This window comes from Mchenga conophoros, linkage group LG15 (genome assembly GCF_057382185.1).
Source record: "Mchenga conophoros isolate Kocher_MC1m ecotype Shallow Benthic linkage group LG15, M_conophoros_male_GT1.1, whole genome shotgun sequence".
NCBI classification, from domain to species: domain Eukaryota; kingdom Metazoa; phylum Chordata; class Actinopteri; order Cichliformes; family Cichlidae; genus Mchenga; species Mchenga conophoros.
The window spans coordinates 7,654,256-7,674,372 of NC_140540.1; the positions used below are offsets into that span (position 1 = coordinate 7,654,256).

At 41.0% G+C, this 20,117-nt stretch overlaps 1 protein-coding gene across 3 annotated transcripts; it reads left to right on the top strand.

Annotated features, from left to right (window-relative positions):
* Positions 1-452: 452 nt before the first annotated feature.
* vegfab (vascular endothelial growth factor Ab) lies at positions 453-16,664 on the top strand. Of its 3 annotated transcripts, none has more exons than XM_085246354.1 (8): positions 453-753; positions 3,154-3,196; positions 4,721-4,917; positions 5,355-5,431; positions 7,904-7,936; positions 12,022-12,096; positions 13,889-14,032; positions 14,919-16,664. In XM_085246354.1, exons 1-8 carry the CDS (start codon positions 703-705, stop codon positions 14,938-14,940), a joined length of 642 nt encoding a protein of 213 aa, XP_085102480.1. In that variant the 5' UTR covers positions 453-702; the 3' UTR covers positions 14,941-16,664. The 3 variants fall into 3 exon arrangements, with proteins under 3 accessions (XP_085102480.1, XP_085102479.1, XP_085102481.1); XM_085246353.1 differs by having other exon boundaries at positions 454-1,098; XM_085246355.1 differs by lacking the exon at positions 12,022-12,096 and having other exon boundaries at positions 456-1,098.
* Positions 16,665-20,117: the final 3,453 nt, after the last annotated feature.

The window sequence follows — 20,117 nt, forward strand, 5'->3', positions numbered from 1 at the left end:
GCATACCTGGCACACAGTAGGAGCTTCATTCAGGGTTTTTTGTTTTGTTTTTTTGTTTTTTGTTTGTTTGTTTTTCCAAAGTGACTTTTACATATTCTTTTTTTTTTTTTTTACATGGAAGGCGTTTTACCGACTTTAAAATATATTTTTCAAGGCAGCTGTGGCCAAGAGGGGAAACGAAGTTTCATGAAATGTCACATAACAGTTCTACAACGATATTTTAAGGGATGGATTGGTCATAATGTAGAACAGAGGACAGATACAACAACGCAGATATAATGATATAAAACTGACCATGTGTCTATTTTATATATAACCCCTTTGTAAATCTTGCCTATTTGCCTATATGCAATATTACACATGTATAAGATCACTTTTTTTCTTTTTTGGTGGGGGCATTCTGGGCTCCTATTAGCGCAGAGCTCTATAGGACACACCTACCAGATCATTCACTTCCTTCGTACCGCGATCTCTCCACACTATACGACAGACAGAAGAGGACGCACTAAGACAAGAGCCGAGTGATGATACCGGGTTAAAGATAAATCAGCCAGAGCTAAAGAGACAAAAGTTTCTCGCCACGATTAAACTGACACCGCGGTTTTCTTTTCCACTGAATATCATCCTCGTCCACGGCTTCAAGTTTCAAATGGACAGACACTTGGAGACGCCTGGCTCAACAAGCATGGGATTATTTCTGTAATGTGGATTGCTACTCCCTTGCAAGAAAATAAAGATCTGCTGCGGAACAATGTGAGACGTTGTGCATCTTGGATTCTCGTGTTTCTGGATATCTTGAAAATAATTGGCAACAGTTGAGACAAAAAGAAGAAGTAGTTAACACGCGAAGGATTGTATCCTTGGGACCAGCATGGATTTGCTTTTACAACCTCCTGCCCTTTCAGAGAAGTTTTAGCCGGTCCTCTTGTATATTGTCGTACTTGTGAACTTCATGCTTGAGAACAAAAAGCCACATTTGGCCTGCTGATTTTATTTTTTTCTAAACAAAGATCGTCTGCCCCCTTGGATTGGATTTCAAACACCATGAACTTTATTGACAGTTTGACACTATTATTTTTGACGCTGTCAGCTGTCAAGGTGAGTGTCCCCGGACAGCAAACTGACCCATAGAGAACAAATTTAAAAGAAAAAAAAAGATCACATCTATTGAGCCATGTAGGGACTGCTCATTAATGTGTAGCTTGTCCTTGTCTTTCCTCTAGCTAGGTCACCGCTCGTGTTTAAACAAGCTCAAATGTTTTGTGGCTTTTTTTTTTTTTTTTTTTTTTTTTTTTTGAGGAGATTTAAACAGCCATTACGCAAAAGTGGCGTTGTATAAACATAACCCACACACACTCGGCGGGTGTTGCGAGCCTTCTTTTTATCCTGTAAATCTACGCTAAGTGTTTATTTCTTTTATTAAAACGCAGAAAAATCATCTTAAGTTTGGCGTTGGCTGACTGCAGGCCTGCTCTAAAAAACCACCTTGGAGATATTATTACGCTTTAAAGGCGCAGTGGCTCCATTCTGATTTAGGACTTGTGAGCAGGTTCACTACCGGCATTCTGGCTTTTTCTGCTACAAGAAGCGGCTCCAGTTCTCAAACTGGAATTCAACCCTTGATTCCAGTAGTGACCGAACGTTAGTCATCCCCCTCAAACCGAGATTAATCAGCCGATCTAGCGGCGGGATTGTAATGGCGCTTTAGTGCCCACTGTAAATCGTTTTTATATAATCATTAATCAACTGCTGGTATGGCTTTGAGCAAAGGTTTCAAGGTGAAAAAAAAATACAACCTCAGTAGGAGGCTGCGCGTTTTCCTGTAACATGATTGGACTTTCTTGTAACACCACTTTCAAAAGAGCCCATTGCTTCCTTTTGGTTTCCGGCGGCAACACAGCTCCTCTCGCGAGCATCTCAGCCCCAGCATAATAAAAGCACTAGCAGGCTGGAGTCCGGTGAAGTGTTCATTGAACTAACTGGATCACTTAATGACAGTTAGGCCTCTCAATCAACACTGGACTGCACGCGGGTGAAGGCTAAAATGCTCGTCTATAAGCCGGCATGTATCATCACTCGGTTTAAGAGCCGGTGCTGGCAGCTTGACACCCATACATTAATGTATAGTGCGCTTTTTGGGGGGGGCTGGGGTCTCTCAGCCCACAAGGTTGGACCCTCTCACGCCACCAGAAGGGGGTGGGGCCTGCTAACAAACCGACCTTCTTCATTTTTTTCCTCTCCTTTCTTTCTTTTCTTTTCCCCCTCCTCCTCCTCTTTCCTCCTCCTTTCTCCTTTCATTAAGAAACAGAAAAGAGTTTCTTATCGCCAAATGCCGGCTCACTCGGCACAGGCCGTATCTCATGCAACATTGGTGAGATATTGCGTGAGTTGCGCGTGCTCCTATGTGAAAAAAAAATGGGAGAGGGAAGGGTTGTGCGCGCGCGCGTGTGTGAAGACGAGACGGCATTGTGCGTAACGAACGAATGGAAAGTTGCCAAAAAAAAAAATCCTTTGTGGCCCAACTGGTGTGGTGACAGCTACCCCCCTGTGAGGGGAAAGTAGCAGGCTGAAATTCTTGCCGGCTTTAATGGCAGCGGTTATTAATCCGTGCTGCCTGGAGGCAGTGGAGCAGCACAACAATAAAGGTCTAGTAACTGAAACTAAACAGCCAATCCTGAAGTTTATGAAGTTTGGTCACGTTAATGTGGCTGAACTTAGGTCAGATGGTTTGACACGCTGTGCCTCCGATCAAACATTTGCCCATATACGGCCTCCCTCACCACATATACATATAAGTTATAATTAGACTAGGAGCAGGCTGATTAAGGAATTGTATCTTCGGGTGTTTTATTTTGAAAAACTGCTACCCCTCGGATGAACAGCTGATGTTCTATAGAACCTTATTGTTATTAGTGTTAAAAGCTTATGAATATTTAAACCCTTAAAATGTGATTGCAGTCTATACCGTGTGTAGGTTGGCCTGTGATAAGAGGCATGTTTGTGTGGTTTTCATGTTTCAACAGCGATGTCATAATGTAAATATGTCTTTGGCACAACTGTGGATAAGTAAGGGGCATGGAGAGGGTTATGCTAAGTTCTTGCACAATCTACTGTAACTAACGGCGTGCTTTTTTTATTTCTTTTTTCTTGCAGAGTGCCCACATACCGAGGGAAACAGAAAGAGGTCCACATAACGGTAGGTGTCCTACAGGGCACCGTGGGAATACAGTCTGTGCTGGACTCCCTGGTTGGCTAAAAGCCAATAAAACAAAGGGCTGGTTTGAATTTCACCTTGACATTAAAGGCAAATTATTGCCTCCTAGTGGACAAAATTGTCATTTGACCCTATGGAGAGTCATCCGGGACCATGACTCTCCTTTTTTTTTTTTTTTTTTTTTTTTAAGCTAAAGAAAATGAGCTGTTTCATCTCTAAATCTTACCGTTGGACACGTTCATGTTGAACAGCATTCCTCCTCGTTTGAGGTTAAGCTGGTGAAATGTTATAGAGACCAGAGTCTTTTATAGAAAGGAATGTCACCCTCTTGGCCTTAAGTTTAGTTTTGCACAATCCCAGCATTGCCCAACATAAATTGGACAATCAGAAGCTGAACTTCGTGATGTTGCTCAGGCCCAGCATGTTTGGTTTGGCTTCCCAGAGGGTTCTCAGACTGGGGTTGTTTTAGGTCCAGCAATGCTCTGAGTGATGTTCTGGAGGTATTGCTGGTCTGTGTGCTAACATCTTTCTCAAGAGCAGAACTCCTGCAAAGACTCAGTGACGGGAGGTTGGTGTGTGGGGGGGAAATAGACTGAAGGTGAAAAGCACACAACAGGCTATTAGTTTACAGCTTTAGGCAATATGGATACAAAAAATTGGGTGACATTCAAGACCAGAGAATATTCAGTGCAGGTGATGACGTCAGACAGCAGTGACTCCGAGTCAGGGTGCATCTACCCTAGGGGATACTTCTATAGTTAACATGGATATTTGGAAAGATGCTGAGATAATAACCTAAAAGTTTGACCTGTAGATGGCAATAGCGGTAAAGACTACCAATGAGACTGAAGGATATCGCTGACTGACATATGAAGGGGTGGTAAATACATTTGAGGGTCACACATATGTGGATAGGGTTTGTTAACATAAAGTAACAGATAAACTGTTAATACTGTGATTTAGAGGTGAGATGGGCAAATGAACAGCTGAAAAAGTAAGCCAATATGGGTAAAAAAGTTGATACTGTTCTCTAAACGATGAATGGTAAGCTAAAAGTAATTGCACAGATTAATTGGTAAGCTGAGAGTAGTCCGGATCTAATTAGCTCAAATAAACAAGAGCTGGTGTTGATGAAGGGGTTCTTGAGTCTATCTGAGAGGCCTTTGGTGAAGCTGGAGGGTTGGTAACGTCACTCCTGAAGTGAAAAGTGAAAGGGGTTGGAAACACAACATAGAGGAGTACTTGTTAATTTCAGTGAGGAATTACATAAGTGTGTAAAAGTAGGTCAGTCCAGTCTGTATTTGATGGTAGACACCGAGCGCTACTCGATGGAATAATACAACATAAAACGTGTGTGTGCATGTTTATGTGTATAGTGTTTGTTGTGAGCCTGCCAATTTTCTTTATTCACATCTCCATTTAGGTGTGTGTGTTCAGGAGTGACTCACTTATACTATGGCTCCTCTGCCATTTTCTAACTGTGTGCACTGTTACTCTGTCTCCCAGTGATCCCTCTGATGGAGGTGTACAACAAGAGTTTGTGTCAACCTCGGGAGCTTTTGGTGGAAATTCTGCAGGAGTATCCAGATGAGGTGGAGCACATCTTCATCCCGTCATGCGTCGTTTTAACACGCTGTGCCGGCTGCTGCAACGACGAGATGCTGCAGTGCACGCCGACATCCACTTATAACGTTACAATGGAGGTCAGCAACGTTATTTGGAGCAGTAATACTTGTGTTTTTATATTGTTTTTTCTTCTTTGGCAGTTATGCCAAAGAAGGATATGTCTGTATCCTAAATATGGACACTTATTCAGTTTATTTTTGCCCAAACGTCAAGCTAAGAAGGTGCACAGGCTTTACAAGTGTCTGTCCGACCAGCCCAGGGCCCTCATGGTACTTAGCATAAAAAAGCCCCTTCAGCCTGTCCAAGTGCACATAGCTCAAAGGCTGCTTAGGTGTGACCTTTGAGCACTGAACCCTATTGTAGCATGCAAAAGCTGTGCATTTGGATCCATTCGGATCTGCCTTTTCTATTATATTACTACCCTGACTTTAACTTGAGGAACAATGAAGGACACTGGATATTTAGAAATACGACACACCAACGTGTATTTCTTATTTTTCTCTTTCTTTTACAGATTAAAAGAATTAATCCCAGGAGGCAAAAAAATGATATTTTCATGAGTTTTACAGAACACAGCGCATGCGAGTGTAGGTAAGAAACCCTGAACACACACACACACACACACATACTCACATCCACACAAAGCACAGCCAAACATCACTGCAGGCAAATCAACGTGCCTTTGTGGAGCAGAGTGGAAGTTGGCCAAGCACGCCATGTGAAGTTATTGTTTGAAGTTTTCATCTGACACATTCACCAGATGTGTATCACCTAAATCCATATCTTATCTTTGCTTCTTTCACTTCGCTGATTCTAAAAAGACCCGAGCAGGTTTGAACACATCACAGCAGACATTCACAATGCTGCTTACATTCATCTTGGTTCCATCGAGTACAATGCCCTCTAAAGCATTGTTTGCAATTGCGACATGGAGGTCGCTCCTCGGTCCATAGTTTAGATATAGGTCTGTGAGATAAGTGTTATAAAGTGGCATTTTGCATTTTACTGGGGCAATATGGTGCTGCAAAAACAGCACTGTATTATTGTTCGAACGATGTGCACTGCAGATTCTGTCCATCTCAGACCCTTCCCTGTGCAAATTACCCCAGCTTCTGCCATGTATGCAAAGGCTCTGCATCAGTGGAAACTAGGTATATATGGCTTCTATTCAGAGGCTTTTATTCAGTGTTATATTTAGATGTGGCCTTGTCTTAGGTTTGATGGTTCACAAGTTGTCTCTGGACCCTCTCACAGACTGCCCAGAGACAAGGTTAACTGTGACTGAAATTACCACGGATCCAGTCAGTTTGCTGTTTTGCTTTGACTGGCAGAAATAGGTGAAACAAGTAACATTATCAACATCAAATGATGTCCCTCTTGTGGCCTAGCATCAACAAACACTATATAATCACTTTTTCTTGTCACCTTTTTTGCTGTTTCTTGTTGGACATGTGTAGTTTTCCATACTCGTGACATTATGATGGCAGATTTGAGCTCTGTGTCATGAATTAGTAAACCTTGACAGAGCGTCAAGGTTTACTAATCCTCCCACGTTTCAGGAAACCCTGACAATAAAGCAAACATTGCAAGTATGAGTATTGGCCAAAGGCCGAGTTGAATAGCTCTTCTTTTTTTTTAAACTGTATCTCACGTTGAAGCCACTTGTCCATCAAACTTCCGAATTTGGGCAAAATATCCACAGGGAATTAGTTCTGCATGTCTGCAGCAGTGACGTCCTAGTTCACCATTTACTTGAAGCTATAAACCTTTAAGACACCTTTATAAAAATTTAGATGGTGCTATGAATCCATTTAGTCCTATTTTAAAATTATGACTTAACTATTACAGGAACTGCTTTATAGCTATTAAGTTGCTGGGAAATTCCCAGAAGGGTTGTAAACTTAACCAAAAGCTATCAACCAACCCTTTAATGTACAATGTATATATATATATATATACATTGTACATTAAAGGGTTGGTTGATAGCTTTTGGTTTTGTTAAGTTTACAACCCTTCTGGGAATCATCTGCACCTAGATCTCTTTTTACATCAGTGGGTCATTGTTTATGACTGCACATCAAAAGCTACATTGTCACTGAACAATCGCTGATGGTGCTGACGCTACATTTTAGCAAATGCTCACCACTTGGACTGACTGCATTTGATGTGATTGACCAGTAGAATTCAGACATATGTAAATGAGAAAGCTTTGCCAGCATATTTATAACCTACAGGTACAGACATACCTACTCTAAAAACCTGATCAGCATGCCCCTGGTTTGGAGAGGCAGACCCCTCTGGAAAAAAGCTGCTCAGTCCTATACTTTGTGTTTTTGTGACTGGTGCTTAAAACACTTTAGCTATATGGCAGTATGAACTCTAGCTATAACCCAGTGTAAGTATTTAAAGGGTCTATCCTCCAGTATAGGGTTGGCTTTAGTACAGTTTTGTTCTTGTAACTACTCAACTTTTAAATTAAAACTAGACGTTTAGCTTGTAATTGGGTAGTTTTACTGTGTTGCTACTTGAAGTAAAGAATTTGTATCCTAATGTACAGTATATGTAAACACATATACTGTCATGCGTTCTCCATCCTGTGCAGACTTGCTGTACTACTATGTAAAGCAGAAACTTGGCAAGTGGTCTATTACCTTGCAGGAAACATTGTTTCCTAAGACTTTGGAATAACTATTGCCTCCAGATATGCCAGCAACTCCACACTGTTATTGGCTGGGAAGTGAAGCAAACCTGTCAAAATGTGTTTGTAGTTGTGTGTATGTGTTTTGTGTGGATCCATCAATGAATATAATCCAAGAACTGCAAAATTTCCCAATAAATTGAATTCACTTGCCAGTTGCAGATGCCAGATACTTGAAAAGAAACTAGATTTATCATAGGTTCTGGTAAAGGACGGTGACGCAATGTGATGTGAAAAGATTCATGTGATTCCACCCATGATGATAATAAGCCCCGAGTCCCTGATGATCTTGATAAGCATCTGTTTACCGGGATACAGTTGCATGCTGTGATCTAATGTCATGTTGTTTTGTTTCTGCCTTTCAGGTTAAAGAATGAAGTGACAGAAAAGAAAGAAAAGTGAGTACAGCGCTCTTTCTGCATGGAGATTGTGATTTGGGTGGAAAACAATAGGGACTTGAGATTTGATCTTTTTCCGGTTTTGCCTTGCCAACAAACAATCATTTGTCTGCAACTCTCAGCCTTCCCAAATTATACTATAGTCCCTTTTGAACATAAATGATGTGCCTGTTATTTTCCCACTCCCACTTCCTCCTTTTTTCTTTCTTTAATATAAAAAAAGAAAGACAAAAACACAGATAGAAAAGCCAAAAGCAATAACATGTCATCAAAACCTCAGTGAACAAGCAACATGAGATCGTCCTATAGTGAGCACAAATTAACATGCTGCTGTCAGATAATAAACATTGGGAATACCAGCTAATCCCGCTCAGGTCAATGAGTGACACTTGATGAGTTCATTGCACTTGCAAACCTGTCCTTTACACCTTTCCCACCTTTTCTATCTCATCTGCATTCGTCTCCCTCGTCTCTGCTGTGTAGATGCCACTTGACTTCTGCAACTTTGGTTTCTGACTCCTCTGATATAGATAACAGTGTTTTTGAAGATCTGTTAAACTTTTGTGTTTATAGTCCTATCTTAAGAGGGCCTCCCTTTGAATACTACAGAAGTCAGTGTGCTAAGGGTCATTAAACTCTTTAATCCTCTTTCTGTGAGTAGCCGTTGATATTTTTCCATTGTGGGGTTGTTGTTTTGGTTTTATGTCAGGTCGTCTGTCATATAGATAAGGGGTAGCTGCGTGATCTTCTTGAACTTTGCTTTAACTGTTTTTGCAAGTGTGGCTTTGGTGGGGTGTTACTTTAGGGTAACAGTTCATGTTCTTGTTTCTGATATTTTGATTCATGTTGGCTAACCTCTCTAAGGCAAGAGTCTCAAAGTCTGTTAGGATGACTCATTATGTTGAGGTTGTGAAATTAGTTAATTATCAACGTCTCTGCGGAAATTGTGTGGATTTTACATTTGAAACACGTCTGCTTCATTCTGTTACACAGACCTAGATGCTGTATTTATCAATCAGTCCTAAATGGGGCTTAGTTAGCCCCATTTATGACTTCTGCAGTCTGTGATCCAGATACATCCCTGAATCAAAATGTTATTTTTAGCCATGCTCACAGTGATAGCAATGACAGATTCTTTTCAGTTTGCCAGTCCATCCGCAGTTTTCCCTGAACTAAAAATTCTCTACAATTATTAGCGCATTTTGTACAAGAAAACAGTGATCGTTTCAATATTAATCATGACTTTGGTTATCCCCCAACTTGTTCTCTATTACATTCATGTTTAGGTGGGGAAAAAACAACTAGTGGGTGGACAGTCTTGAATGTTGCACACATCCATTGAGTGGTGATGGTCTGCAGAAAATAATTTGATCCCTTCCAATCATTCATAAAGCGCCATCAATATCACCCGCTTTGGATTATGAATACGTATTTGCAAAACTAACAACATACCACCACCAGCCGCGGCTGGGCATAGTGCTAATTGGCAAATGTTATCATGCTAATACACTAAACCAAGGCTAAATAGCCTTTTACCTAGCTACACATCAACATGTTAGCATTGTCATTGTGAGCAAGTTACCATGCTGATGTTGCATTTAGCTCAAAGCACTGCTGTGCTAAAGTTAAACCTAAATGTGCTGCTAGCATGGCTGCAGCCTTCCTTCCCAGTCATTTTCATAAAATGAAATTTGGTTTGCCCATCAATAAGGTAGCTAGGTGTCAAGTGCAGAGTGGACACATGTGGAAAGAGACGTGTAAAATAAGGAAAGATTCAGTCAAATGAGAATCCAATTCTAATAATAGTCTAAAAATCTAAAATTCTTTGACAGACTGCACTACCAACAGCAGCAAAACCTTCAAGAAAAACATCTGTCATACTAAAAAGAGGGCAACTTTATTTTTAAGGTCACCCACTGAACATAAGTTTAAAAAAAGCACCTATGTGACTGAATAATGGAGTGACATCAGGTTATGTGCTTTGATATGACCTGAGGTCACAGGACTATACAGCTCTGTGAAAAATGAAGTTTTCACGGGACTTTATACGGTCCTGTGAAAAACTAAGTACACCCTTTTTGCTTCCACAATGATTAAAAGAGTAAATAGCAGCCAAGCGCTGATAATGAAATGTACTTGGTTAACTGCTAATAATTTAATCGAGTACATTTGCTGATTATCAATTAATTGATAATCGATTAATTAATATCTCTTTAAAAGTAAAGTTTTGGCAGTTTTCTGGTCTGGAACATTCAGCTGTGTGTTAACACAATGCCACAATCTTCCCAGGAGTGGACGTCCGAGTCAGCTCAACCCAAGGTCTGACCCTGCAATGCTCAGAGAAACTACAGACTCTACAGGCCTCAGTTAGCATGTTAAATGTATGGCTTGTTTGGAAGGCTGCCAGGAAAAAGCATCTTCACTCTAAAAAGACAATGGCAGCACGGCTTAGGTCTGCAAAGTTGCATCTGAACAAACCACAAGACTTCTGGAACGATGTCCTTTGGACAGATGAGACCAAAGTGGAGACGTTTGGCCATAATGCACAGCACCACATTTGGGGAAAACAAGCACAACATATCGGCAAAAGCATCTTATATCGACTATCAGCCACAGTGGTAGAGGGATGATAATTTGGGTTTGTTTTCTAGCCAAAGGACCTGGGCACCTTGCAGTCATTGAGTCGGCCATGAACACCTCTATATACCAAAGTATTCTAGAGACCGTGTGAGGCCATCTGTCCGACAACCAAAGCTTGGTCCTAACTGGGTCATACAACAAGTCAAATCTCCAACAGAATGGCTTTAAAAGGAAAGGTGCTGCAATGGCCTAGTCAGACCTCAACCTGATCGAAATCCTGTGGAGGGGCATTGGAGCTGTGCATAAATGAATTCCCGCAAACATGGATGAACTGGAGAATCGCTGTGAAGAAAAGTGGACCAAAATTTCTCCAGAACGATGTGTGAGACTGAAAGTCTTACAGAAAATAACCGCTTTAAGATATTGCTGCTAAAAATTGTTCGACAAGCTCTTGTATCATGGGGTGCACTTAGTTTTTACCAGGACTACATAGAGTCCTGTTAAAACTTTCTTTTTCACATCACTGTGAGTCTGACACTGCAGTTGTATCACGTCTTCTGTGCATGATACAATTGCAACACTTCTATTTATTTCTTATTCCTCCTAATATTTATAATATTTTGTATTTTTTCTTACTTAGAAAGTAGAATTAATGTACTGTATATATGCTAGCCATAAATACCAATAGATACTTGTAATCATGTTTTTGCTGTTACGTCTAACTAACAAAAAGTTTCCAGCATAATTAAATATACCTTGTGCAGCGGAATTATATCTGACTCAGCTCGTTATAAATAATGCATATGAAATCCAGCCTATACACCAGGTGCATGCTTTGTAAGCACACACTGGCCTGTTCTCATTGTGCTGCAGTTTGTAACAAGTCGAGTCAGTGATAAAGAGTTGGCCCGAATAGACTAAAAGATGCGGTTTTGGTAAAGTCCAATTTTTTTTGTATTCAGATCATCTGGGAAACTTCCACCCACCATAACCTACAAAGAACAATATGCTTTCACTCTCTGCAGAGTCATTGTACTTATTATTTAAACATATATACATATCTTTTGAGCCCAGTTTTGGGCAGTGAAGGAACTTAGTCTCGGAATATGCGATATTAATCATATTCACACAGTGAGCTGCTTTACTCTGGCTGTTTTTTGAGAAAGAGGATATAAGTTGTTGTCTTGCTTTCTAAAAGCGTTATTTGTAGGTCATTTAACTCATGATGGAGTTACTTTCTCACTACGCTCATTCATTTCACATCATATCTCATCGTATTAATTGGGTCCAGAGAGCCTTGTGTGAAGTTAGAATCCCATATAAGCCAATCAGTAACAAAAATGAAAACTCTTAGCTAATAAAATGATATACATATTTTTTTAAAAACCAAAAACATTGCGATCAATTCATGTTGGCTTAAGCAATTATCATTCAGAGATTTAAGCACGTCACTCTCATCAGTCTCTCAGGCATCTCTCTGCCTTGTTCTCCTGTCTCTCTTGCAGAAAATCCCGGACAGGCAAGAATAAAGGCCAAAAGAGAAAACGAAAGAAAAACCCTGAAAATACAATTCATGATGCGTATGTCAGCTCTGCCTTCTCCACCTACCTGCACCTGAGTGTTGCGCTTCTTATAATTAAGCTAATCTGGGAGGAGTTATTTTGCCCCTTTTAATTTGTACCATTTAATTTGCTTATCGGCCCTATCGATTAGCATGTTGCTTCCGTGTGGTGTCCAAACTTTGTCTTGTCATCCATGTCCTAAATATTCAGAATCTTAGACTGTATATAAAAGACATACACAGTTTTTAGGTTTCAGGAACTTCCACTGTGGAAGTTTTTCAAACCTGTATTCTTTCTTCTGGCCAGCAGGGGAATTTTTAGCTATCCAGCTTCTTAGTCAGATCCGTTCCTCGCTCGTTTGAACAAACCGCGATGGCAAAAAAGAAGTCTTTGCTAACGAATGGGTAATTCCTATTGGCTGTGTCCACCTTTTATCTACAGTCTATGTTCAGGATATTAGACTATGCCCTGTTTGCCGATGTGTTTTGCGAAGGTAGCTTCAGTTAAATTTTGAGTGATAACTAGGGGGTACTTCAGACCACATACCAACTTGCAAGGAATAAACATTAACCTCAAAATCTCCAACTAATCTCCTAGTAATATAACCGAGGCAATGGTTGACTGATGTTCGAGACGAGATACAGCATTGTATCATAAAACCGACAAAAACCTAGGGTTCAAATTGGCTGTGGCTTCTTGTCAGATAGCTCTTTTTATTATTGATAATGTCCACGTTTAAAGGAGTTCAAATAAACAGATCTTAGATCAGCTGCTAGCTGTAACATGAACCTCCTGTCTACTGACACTGATCTCAGATCCACCAGCATGGCTTTGCCAACCGGCTCATACTGTTCTGGTATCTGTGCTGGGATCACCAGGGTTGTAATCATAGTCCCGTCTTCAGTGTTGAGTCTGTGCTGCTTTGCTGTGTCTCGTACCCGTCTCCTTTCCCCACTTTGTTCTTTTCATCTTTACAAACAGTTTTTTGTTTGGTTTTTTTGCTGTCCTGTGGTTAATGCTGGTACTTTTCATGTTATGTGAAGATATGAGTGATGCTATCTATTGCTTTTTTTTCAGCAAATTGTTTAGCAAGGACTGTTTTTTTATTTCTTTGTTTGCCTGCTTTTGTGTCTGAAACCATAAAAAACTAATATTTTATTCAAAAGTAATATAACGAGATCATGTTTCTTCAGTGTTCATACTGTGAAGAGATTCCTGTCTGTATTTTCACTTGTAATTTGTATATTAAGATGTCAATGAAGTATCTGGGGCTTCACACCTGCTGAGAATTGTAATTCAGATGACTTTCAGCCTTTGTTTTGATTTCATGTCTCTCTGTGGGAAACCTAGTCCTCGGCTTTCCTTCAATAAAATGAAATCTTTCCTAACAGTGCATCAAACAGACCCTCGAGTCTTCTTTATCACGAGTTTAGAGTGACAGTGAGAAGTGCGCTGTCACTGACCCGCACTTTAAAGCCATATATTGCTTTGTGATGCATGAACTGGTCTCGAGCTTCGCTAACTGCATGTCTAACACATATCGTTCATTCAGGAGAGGTCGAATCAGCTAGGCAAGGATGGGGGTAGGGAGCAGGTTTATTTCTACTGCTTGACTTTCTGCCTGCTCTGAGGGATCCTGTGAGCAATACTATACAACTGTCACATGCACAAATTGGCAGTGGCTCGGAGGAGCAAACTGGAGCATATGAAAGGGTTGACCGAAGGGTGACCTTTCTTATGGGTGATAACGGTGCACTGTGATAATCTGCCTTTCCTTCTTCCTCCCCATCTCCTTGTGTTGTCTGTCCAGTGTTTGTGAGCCGTGTTGTGATCAGTGCTCAGAGAGGAGAAAGCGTTTGTTTGTACAGGACCCTGCAACCTGCCGGTGCTCCTGCAAACACACAGACGAATACTGTAAAGAACGCCAGCTAGAGCTCAACGAGAGGACCTGCAAGTAAGTAACATCGGCAAAGTGGTTCACCCATTTGTTGGACTAAACGGAAAACCTGTGTGGAATTTATAGTAATGCAACCAACTTAAGATCCAAATATAGTTCGGTCAGATGACATCGGTAGCAAACAGGCTCTAGTCACAACATCCCTGTTAGACTCCACTATGGAGGCTTTTGCAGGTTCTCTTCATATTCAGTCGCGTGACTACTATAGCTTCTAGTACAACTATAAACTACTGTAATCTAATGTACTAGCACTGGAACATGGTTTGTATACAAAATTGTATGCTGTTTCTTGTAGTCTTACAGTCTTTTAAATGCAAAAACAGTACATAAAATCATAGACTGCATTTATAGCAACTGAGATGCCAGTAACCGGTTTGCGTACTACCAATTTGAAGGTTCAAGTGAGGAATTTTGGGTCATTTGAGGAACTGCAGTTTCTGGATAAATATATGTTGAACTGGCAAAGTCTGCAGTCTGCAGAAATTTGTTTCAATGCCCTTTTCATTGTTTTAAACTATGATTATTTCAAAAAGCTGCATCCCTGCTTGCCCAGGACCAAGCGGCAAATTGACTTAATTATTAATTCACTAGCTGGGACCACACCCTTATGTAGATGTGACAGCATATGGGGTTTGGGGTAGGCCTACTGGGCCAGACAGATCCCCAGATAGTACTGAGAGGTGAATGAATCGGAACAGCTTATAGTACAGTAGGGCATAGATGGAGAACTGGAAGGGGAGTTTATGAGATAAGTTATCTCCAAATAAATGCCACCTTGCCTGCATTTGTGTGAGCAAGACAAAAGAATTAAAAATAGGCTGATTTTGCTGTTCCCTATAAACATTTATTGCGCTTATGATCATTTCTCTTTCTTCTTGTTTAGATGTGACAAGCCAAGAAGATGAGAGAAGTGGGGGCACCAGATGTACAAGATGAAGGAACATATTAGAGATACTTCACAGCACGCACTTTTTGACCTTTGAACTGTAAGCTCTTCTTTTCTGTGGAAAGCATTCCCCATGGACCGAAACAGAACAAAAAGAAGGACTGAACTGAAATTTCCTCCCACTGTATATCTGTGTGTACATAGACCACATTTAAAGAGAGAAAAAAAAGAATATACAGAATTGTTGCTGCTACTGTAATAACTAAGCCCATGATTCGTCTAAAAGCAAAATAGGAGCTATGTGGTTTTGCATTTCTAGCAGGCTTGCAGTGCAGGTGTAGTCTTATCGTCAGATCATTGTGTACAATTACTCCACTGGATACGAGTCTACTGTGGTTGTGTTTCAATCATAACATGCGAAACCTCTCAATCTAATATATATTTAACTGCTAAAACAGCAGGCAGGACTGAAGAGGACGTGGGTGTCTTTTTTTTTTTTTTAAGCGATGGATGGACCTTTCTCAGACGACGTTTTGCCTTTTTTCTCCTCGTGATATCACTTCCTTCCCTCTGAAGACTTTGCAGCACTGACCTGTGCTTACATGGGTCACGTCTGTGATCAGAGGAGACTCTGAAGTGCCATATACTTTTAAAGGGATACTGGTCATCGATATAGAGTTTGTATGTATTGCTATGTCCTACAAGAAAACCACTGTATGATTGATTCCATTTGAAAACTGTGCCTCACGAAAGAGTACTGCTTTTTAAATTATTTTTGTTTGCATTGTTTCAGGAGTCTGTCAACTGTCGACGTAGTTTTCTTCAATGTTGAACTCAATACAGAATCCAGTGATTATACAGCTTCTCTAAACCTGTACATAGTTAATATCTCTCTCTAATAGTTCATTCTAGATAATTTATGTTATAGAGTATTTTTCAGTATTCAGTCTACCCATATTTAATTTGGTCTATTTATGTATGCAGTGTTATGTACCTGTGGCTGTCCTATCTCCCCATGTGTAAGGTCACTGATGGCTACTCTCGTTTCTACGAAGCAAAATAAGCAACAACAAAAAAATCATAAATGATTTTAACATTCCCAAATAGATCATTTGTACTGATAACACCTCCTCCTTTTCAACCCGTCTCATCTAAGGGCGTGGGTACTCTGTAGAATTTCAACTTGTGTGTGTGTGTGTGTGTGTGTAAGAGTTAATGTCTGTATGAGTGATTGAATGGGATACATCTGTGTGAAGTAAGTATTTAAGTATTTAAGTAAGTAGCGGACGTTTGTTTTGTACACGGCCCAAGATGCAAATATAAAAAACTACTGCTCGCAGCTCAGTATACAATACTACAACACTACCACCGTTTTCAAATCTGGATAACAATCTGCATCTTTCTGCCATCAATCTTAGAGCCCTAATTATTAGATCCCTTTGTCTCTTCTTCACTATTAACATGTTTTCTTTGTCTGTGTAAACAGTAAAGCATATTTATTTTCAAATCATATTGTTTTATAAAAAATAAGAAAAGGGTTGCTGTGTTGTGAATGCTGTGTTTTTCGGAAATTTAATTGGGCAGCGGTGTTCTTCTGTTTTTGTGCGGCAAAGTGACATTCGCACATCTAATAATAATGAAAGAAAGCCGAAGAGACGAATAAGAAACTCCTGCACATAAATATATATATTTTTTATGAGAGACCGATATTCAGTTCAATGAATAAAATGCCACCTTAAAGCACCATGCAATATCTTCATTTGTTAAATCTGAGTATAGACGGCTGCAGTGGGGAAGTAATTATTCAATTCACTGCTGAATTTGTAAGTTGTGCTCACTTCCAAAGAAATGAACAGTCTCTAATATTTAATGGTAGAGAGAGTTTCTTGTAGTTGGTCACCAGGTTTGTACACGTCTAAGGAGGGATGTTGGCCCACTCCTCTTTACAGAAACTCTCTAAGCTTCAGCTCCCACCACATTTTTTTCTGGCTGGGCCATTCCACAACTTTAATGTGCTTCTTCTTGGCCACTTTTTTGTTTTGTTTTTTTATTGTTTTGCTGGAAGACCCTTCCAGACCCATCTTCAGTGTTCTAGCTAAAGGAACAAGGTTCTCATCCAATAATTTATGGTCCATTGGCCCACTCCGGGTCAGGGACGAGACCCTGCCCCAAGTGGAGGAGTTTAAGTATTTCGAGGTCTTGTTCACGAGTGATGGGAGAAGGGAGCGGGAGATCGACAGACGGATTGGTGCCAGTACAGCGTCCACACCACTGCAGCCGCTGTACCGGTCTGTTGTGGTGAAGAGAGAGCTGAGTGAAGTGAAGCTCTCAATTTACCGGTCAATCTACGCCACTACCCTCACCTATGGTCACGAGCTGTGGGTAGTGACCGAAAGCACGAGATCGCCATTACAAGCAGCAGAAATGGGTTTCTTCCTAAGGGTGACTGGCCTCTCCCTTAGAGATAGGGTGAGAAGTTCAGCCATTCAGGAGGGGCTCAGTGTAGAACCGCTGCTCCTCCACATCGAAAGGAGCCAGTTGAGGTGGTTCGGGCATCTGACGAGGATGCATCCTGGGCGAGGTTTTCTGGGCATGTCCCACCGGGAGGAAGCCCAGGACACACTGGACACGCTGGAGAGATTATGTCTCTCGAATGGCCTGGGAACGCCTTGGTGTTCCCCCGGATAAGCTGGAGGAGGTGGCTGGGGAGAGGGAGGTCTGGGCTTCTCTGCTTGGGCTGCTGCCCGTGCGACCTGGCCCTGGATAAGCGGAAGAAAATGGATAGATGGATGGACCCTCAATGCAGTAAAATTGTCCTGTAGCCTTAGCAGGAAAAACAGCCCAAACCATAATGTTTCCACCTCCGTGTTTGACAGCGGGGATGGTGTTCTTTGGGTCGTACTCTGCATTTCTGACACGGCAGGTCGTTGATGCCAAAGAGCTGCATTTATGTTTCACCTGACCACAACACTTTCTCCCAAGCCGTGTCTGAATCTCTGATTAAAGAGATTACAGAGACCAAATACTTATCTCGCTCAGTGACATGCAAGTCAGTGTGAGAGTTTTACGTAAGGTGTTTTTCTGGGGTTTTGGTTGATATTCTGTCTCTTTACATTAAAAATGAAACTACCATAAAAATTGCAGACTGTTCATTTATTTTGAAGTGAGCAAATGTACAAATTCTGCAGGACATCAAATAATTCATTCCTCCAACTGTCTATCAGAGCGCAGAAGAGAATGACACTTAATTTGTGTTGATTTGTGTGATTAACAGTAAAGGCAAGATAAATGTGCTTTTTTATGCAGGTTATGGTGAGACAAATCTGGGATACATTATACTCACTCTGCAGTAGTTGGTGTGATCATGCATACCTTGTTTAAATTTAGCCACTGTCCCACTCAAGATTGTCTGTTGGTGCACCACTGGACCATTTTAAGCTCTGCTGTTATTTTTAAATCACTCCACGGAAGTCTGCTCTGGCTGCTTGCACTCACACACCTGCAGATGTGCACTGGATTTCCTCCAGCATGTCGAAACAGTGACCTCGTACTTGAATTTCAATTAGGAGAAAATGACATAGTGAGTTATAGTGAAATGAATCATGTGAGTAGAGCAGGTAGGGACCAAAATCTGCTGACTGCCAGCATACAACAGAAGAGTGGAACATGCCCACAGTTCAATTCGTTGCACCAAATATCCCCTTCTCAAAAGCCGACCCCCCGTTTAGCTTTTAGGTCATAGTCAGATACTGGGCTGTCATCCCTGACATGAAGGTCAGATGACATCAGGTTTATGTTCACTATCTGCACAAGCTGGAGGTGCATGCAAATGCACACTTGCAAGTTTAAAAAGAGCCACCTAAAAATAGCAGCCACGCTTGAAGCGATCCAGAGGTTCAGCCTGGCCGAACTTAAATCAGATCTGATTTTTACTTTTATTTTACTGTTTTACAGGCGTAGTCATGGAGCGCATCGATTGCTTCGCATTCATTTCACTACATCAACATTTGGACTACTGAATAAAGCCGCCAACCCACCGCCAATCACTGTATTGATGGGGGAGATGTGCTGACGCAGTGGGCTTTATGGTTGCTGTATAATGATTGTTGCCATAATCACTTTCAAGTTAGCGTGTAAAATCCTTCCTAATCGTTTTTTATTATACGATGTAGTGCTTTGGCATCTGATAAACCTTTAAACGCATGAATCTATTACGTAAATCAGCCTTCCTGGATCATATTTCATTGATTCGAAGAAACACTGCATCCCTTCTGCTCAGCTCTCTGCAACTGTTAGGCATTAACAAGCAAATCCTCAATGACGACAAGGAATACTTCCATACTTCCAAAACAAGGAGTCAATCATTATCTGACTGTGTCTTTATATTGGGGGGGGGGGGGGGGGGGGGGGGTGCAGGTGAGCTTTCAGCTACACAGATATCTACTTGAGTCAACATCACTGGCTGCCACTTGTTAAATTGAACGGAATAAAGATTCTTGTTTACCTGCATCATCGATCTACCTTTTCATTGGCCCCACAGTCCCCACAGCAACTTTTCTTGGAAAGACCTTTTTAGGAACTCAAAAACATTACCTAGAAATAAAGTCCTAGGAACTGATTTCCTTTTTTTTGGCTCATGGTCTACAGTTCCCGTTTACCCCTGTAGACCCTGTTTTCCCCCACTCTGCCTTTTAATTTGAACTTTTGGACATGCAGCTTGTATTTTGACACTTTATGCATGTGTTTTACAGCAAACCTGATATCAGCAGCTTCCAAATAAAAGTAGGCTGTCTATTTTTGCTCAGCTTCTCCAAATAACCATTTTGTCTCAATTTTTACCCAAAAGGGGGGACAATGAGCAGGTTTAGCTGTAAGAGCATGTATTAGTCAGTGACCCTTCAGCAGCAGCTGATCTCTAGGACCAAATCTAACCCCTATGAATGTAGATTAAGTGGCAGTTTTTGGCTCTTTGGACGTGTTTGTTTTAAAACTCTGTTCCACTTAGCCCCATTGCTTGCTGCTTGCTGGATTAGCTCCTGCATGGTGCTAATGCAGCCATGCAAAAGCTCTGCTCTCCCTGGCTCATGCTCTTTATGTGCATACCTAGATATAAAGCACACCATATAATCCCTGTAAATTGTGGGCCCCCCTTCACTGGGTAAAACTCCCACAAGAATGCCATAAACCATCTAATCT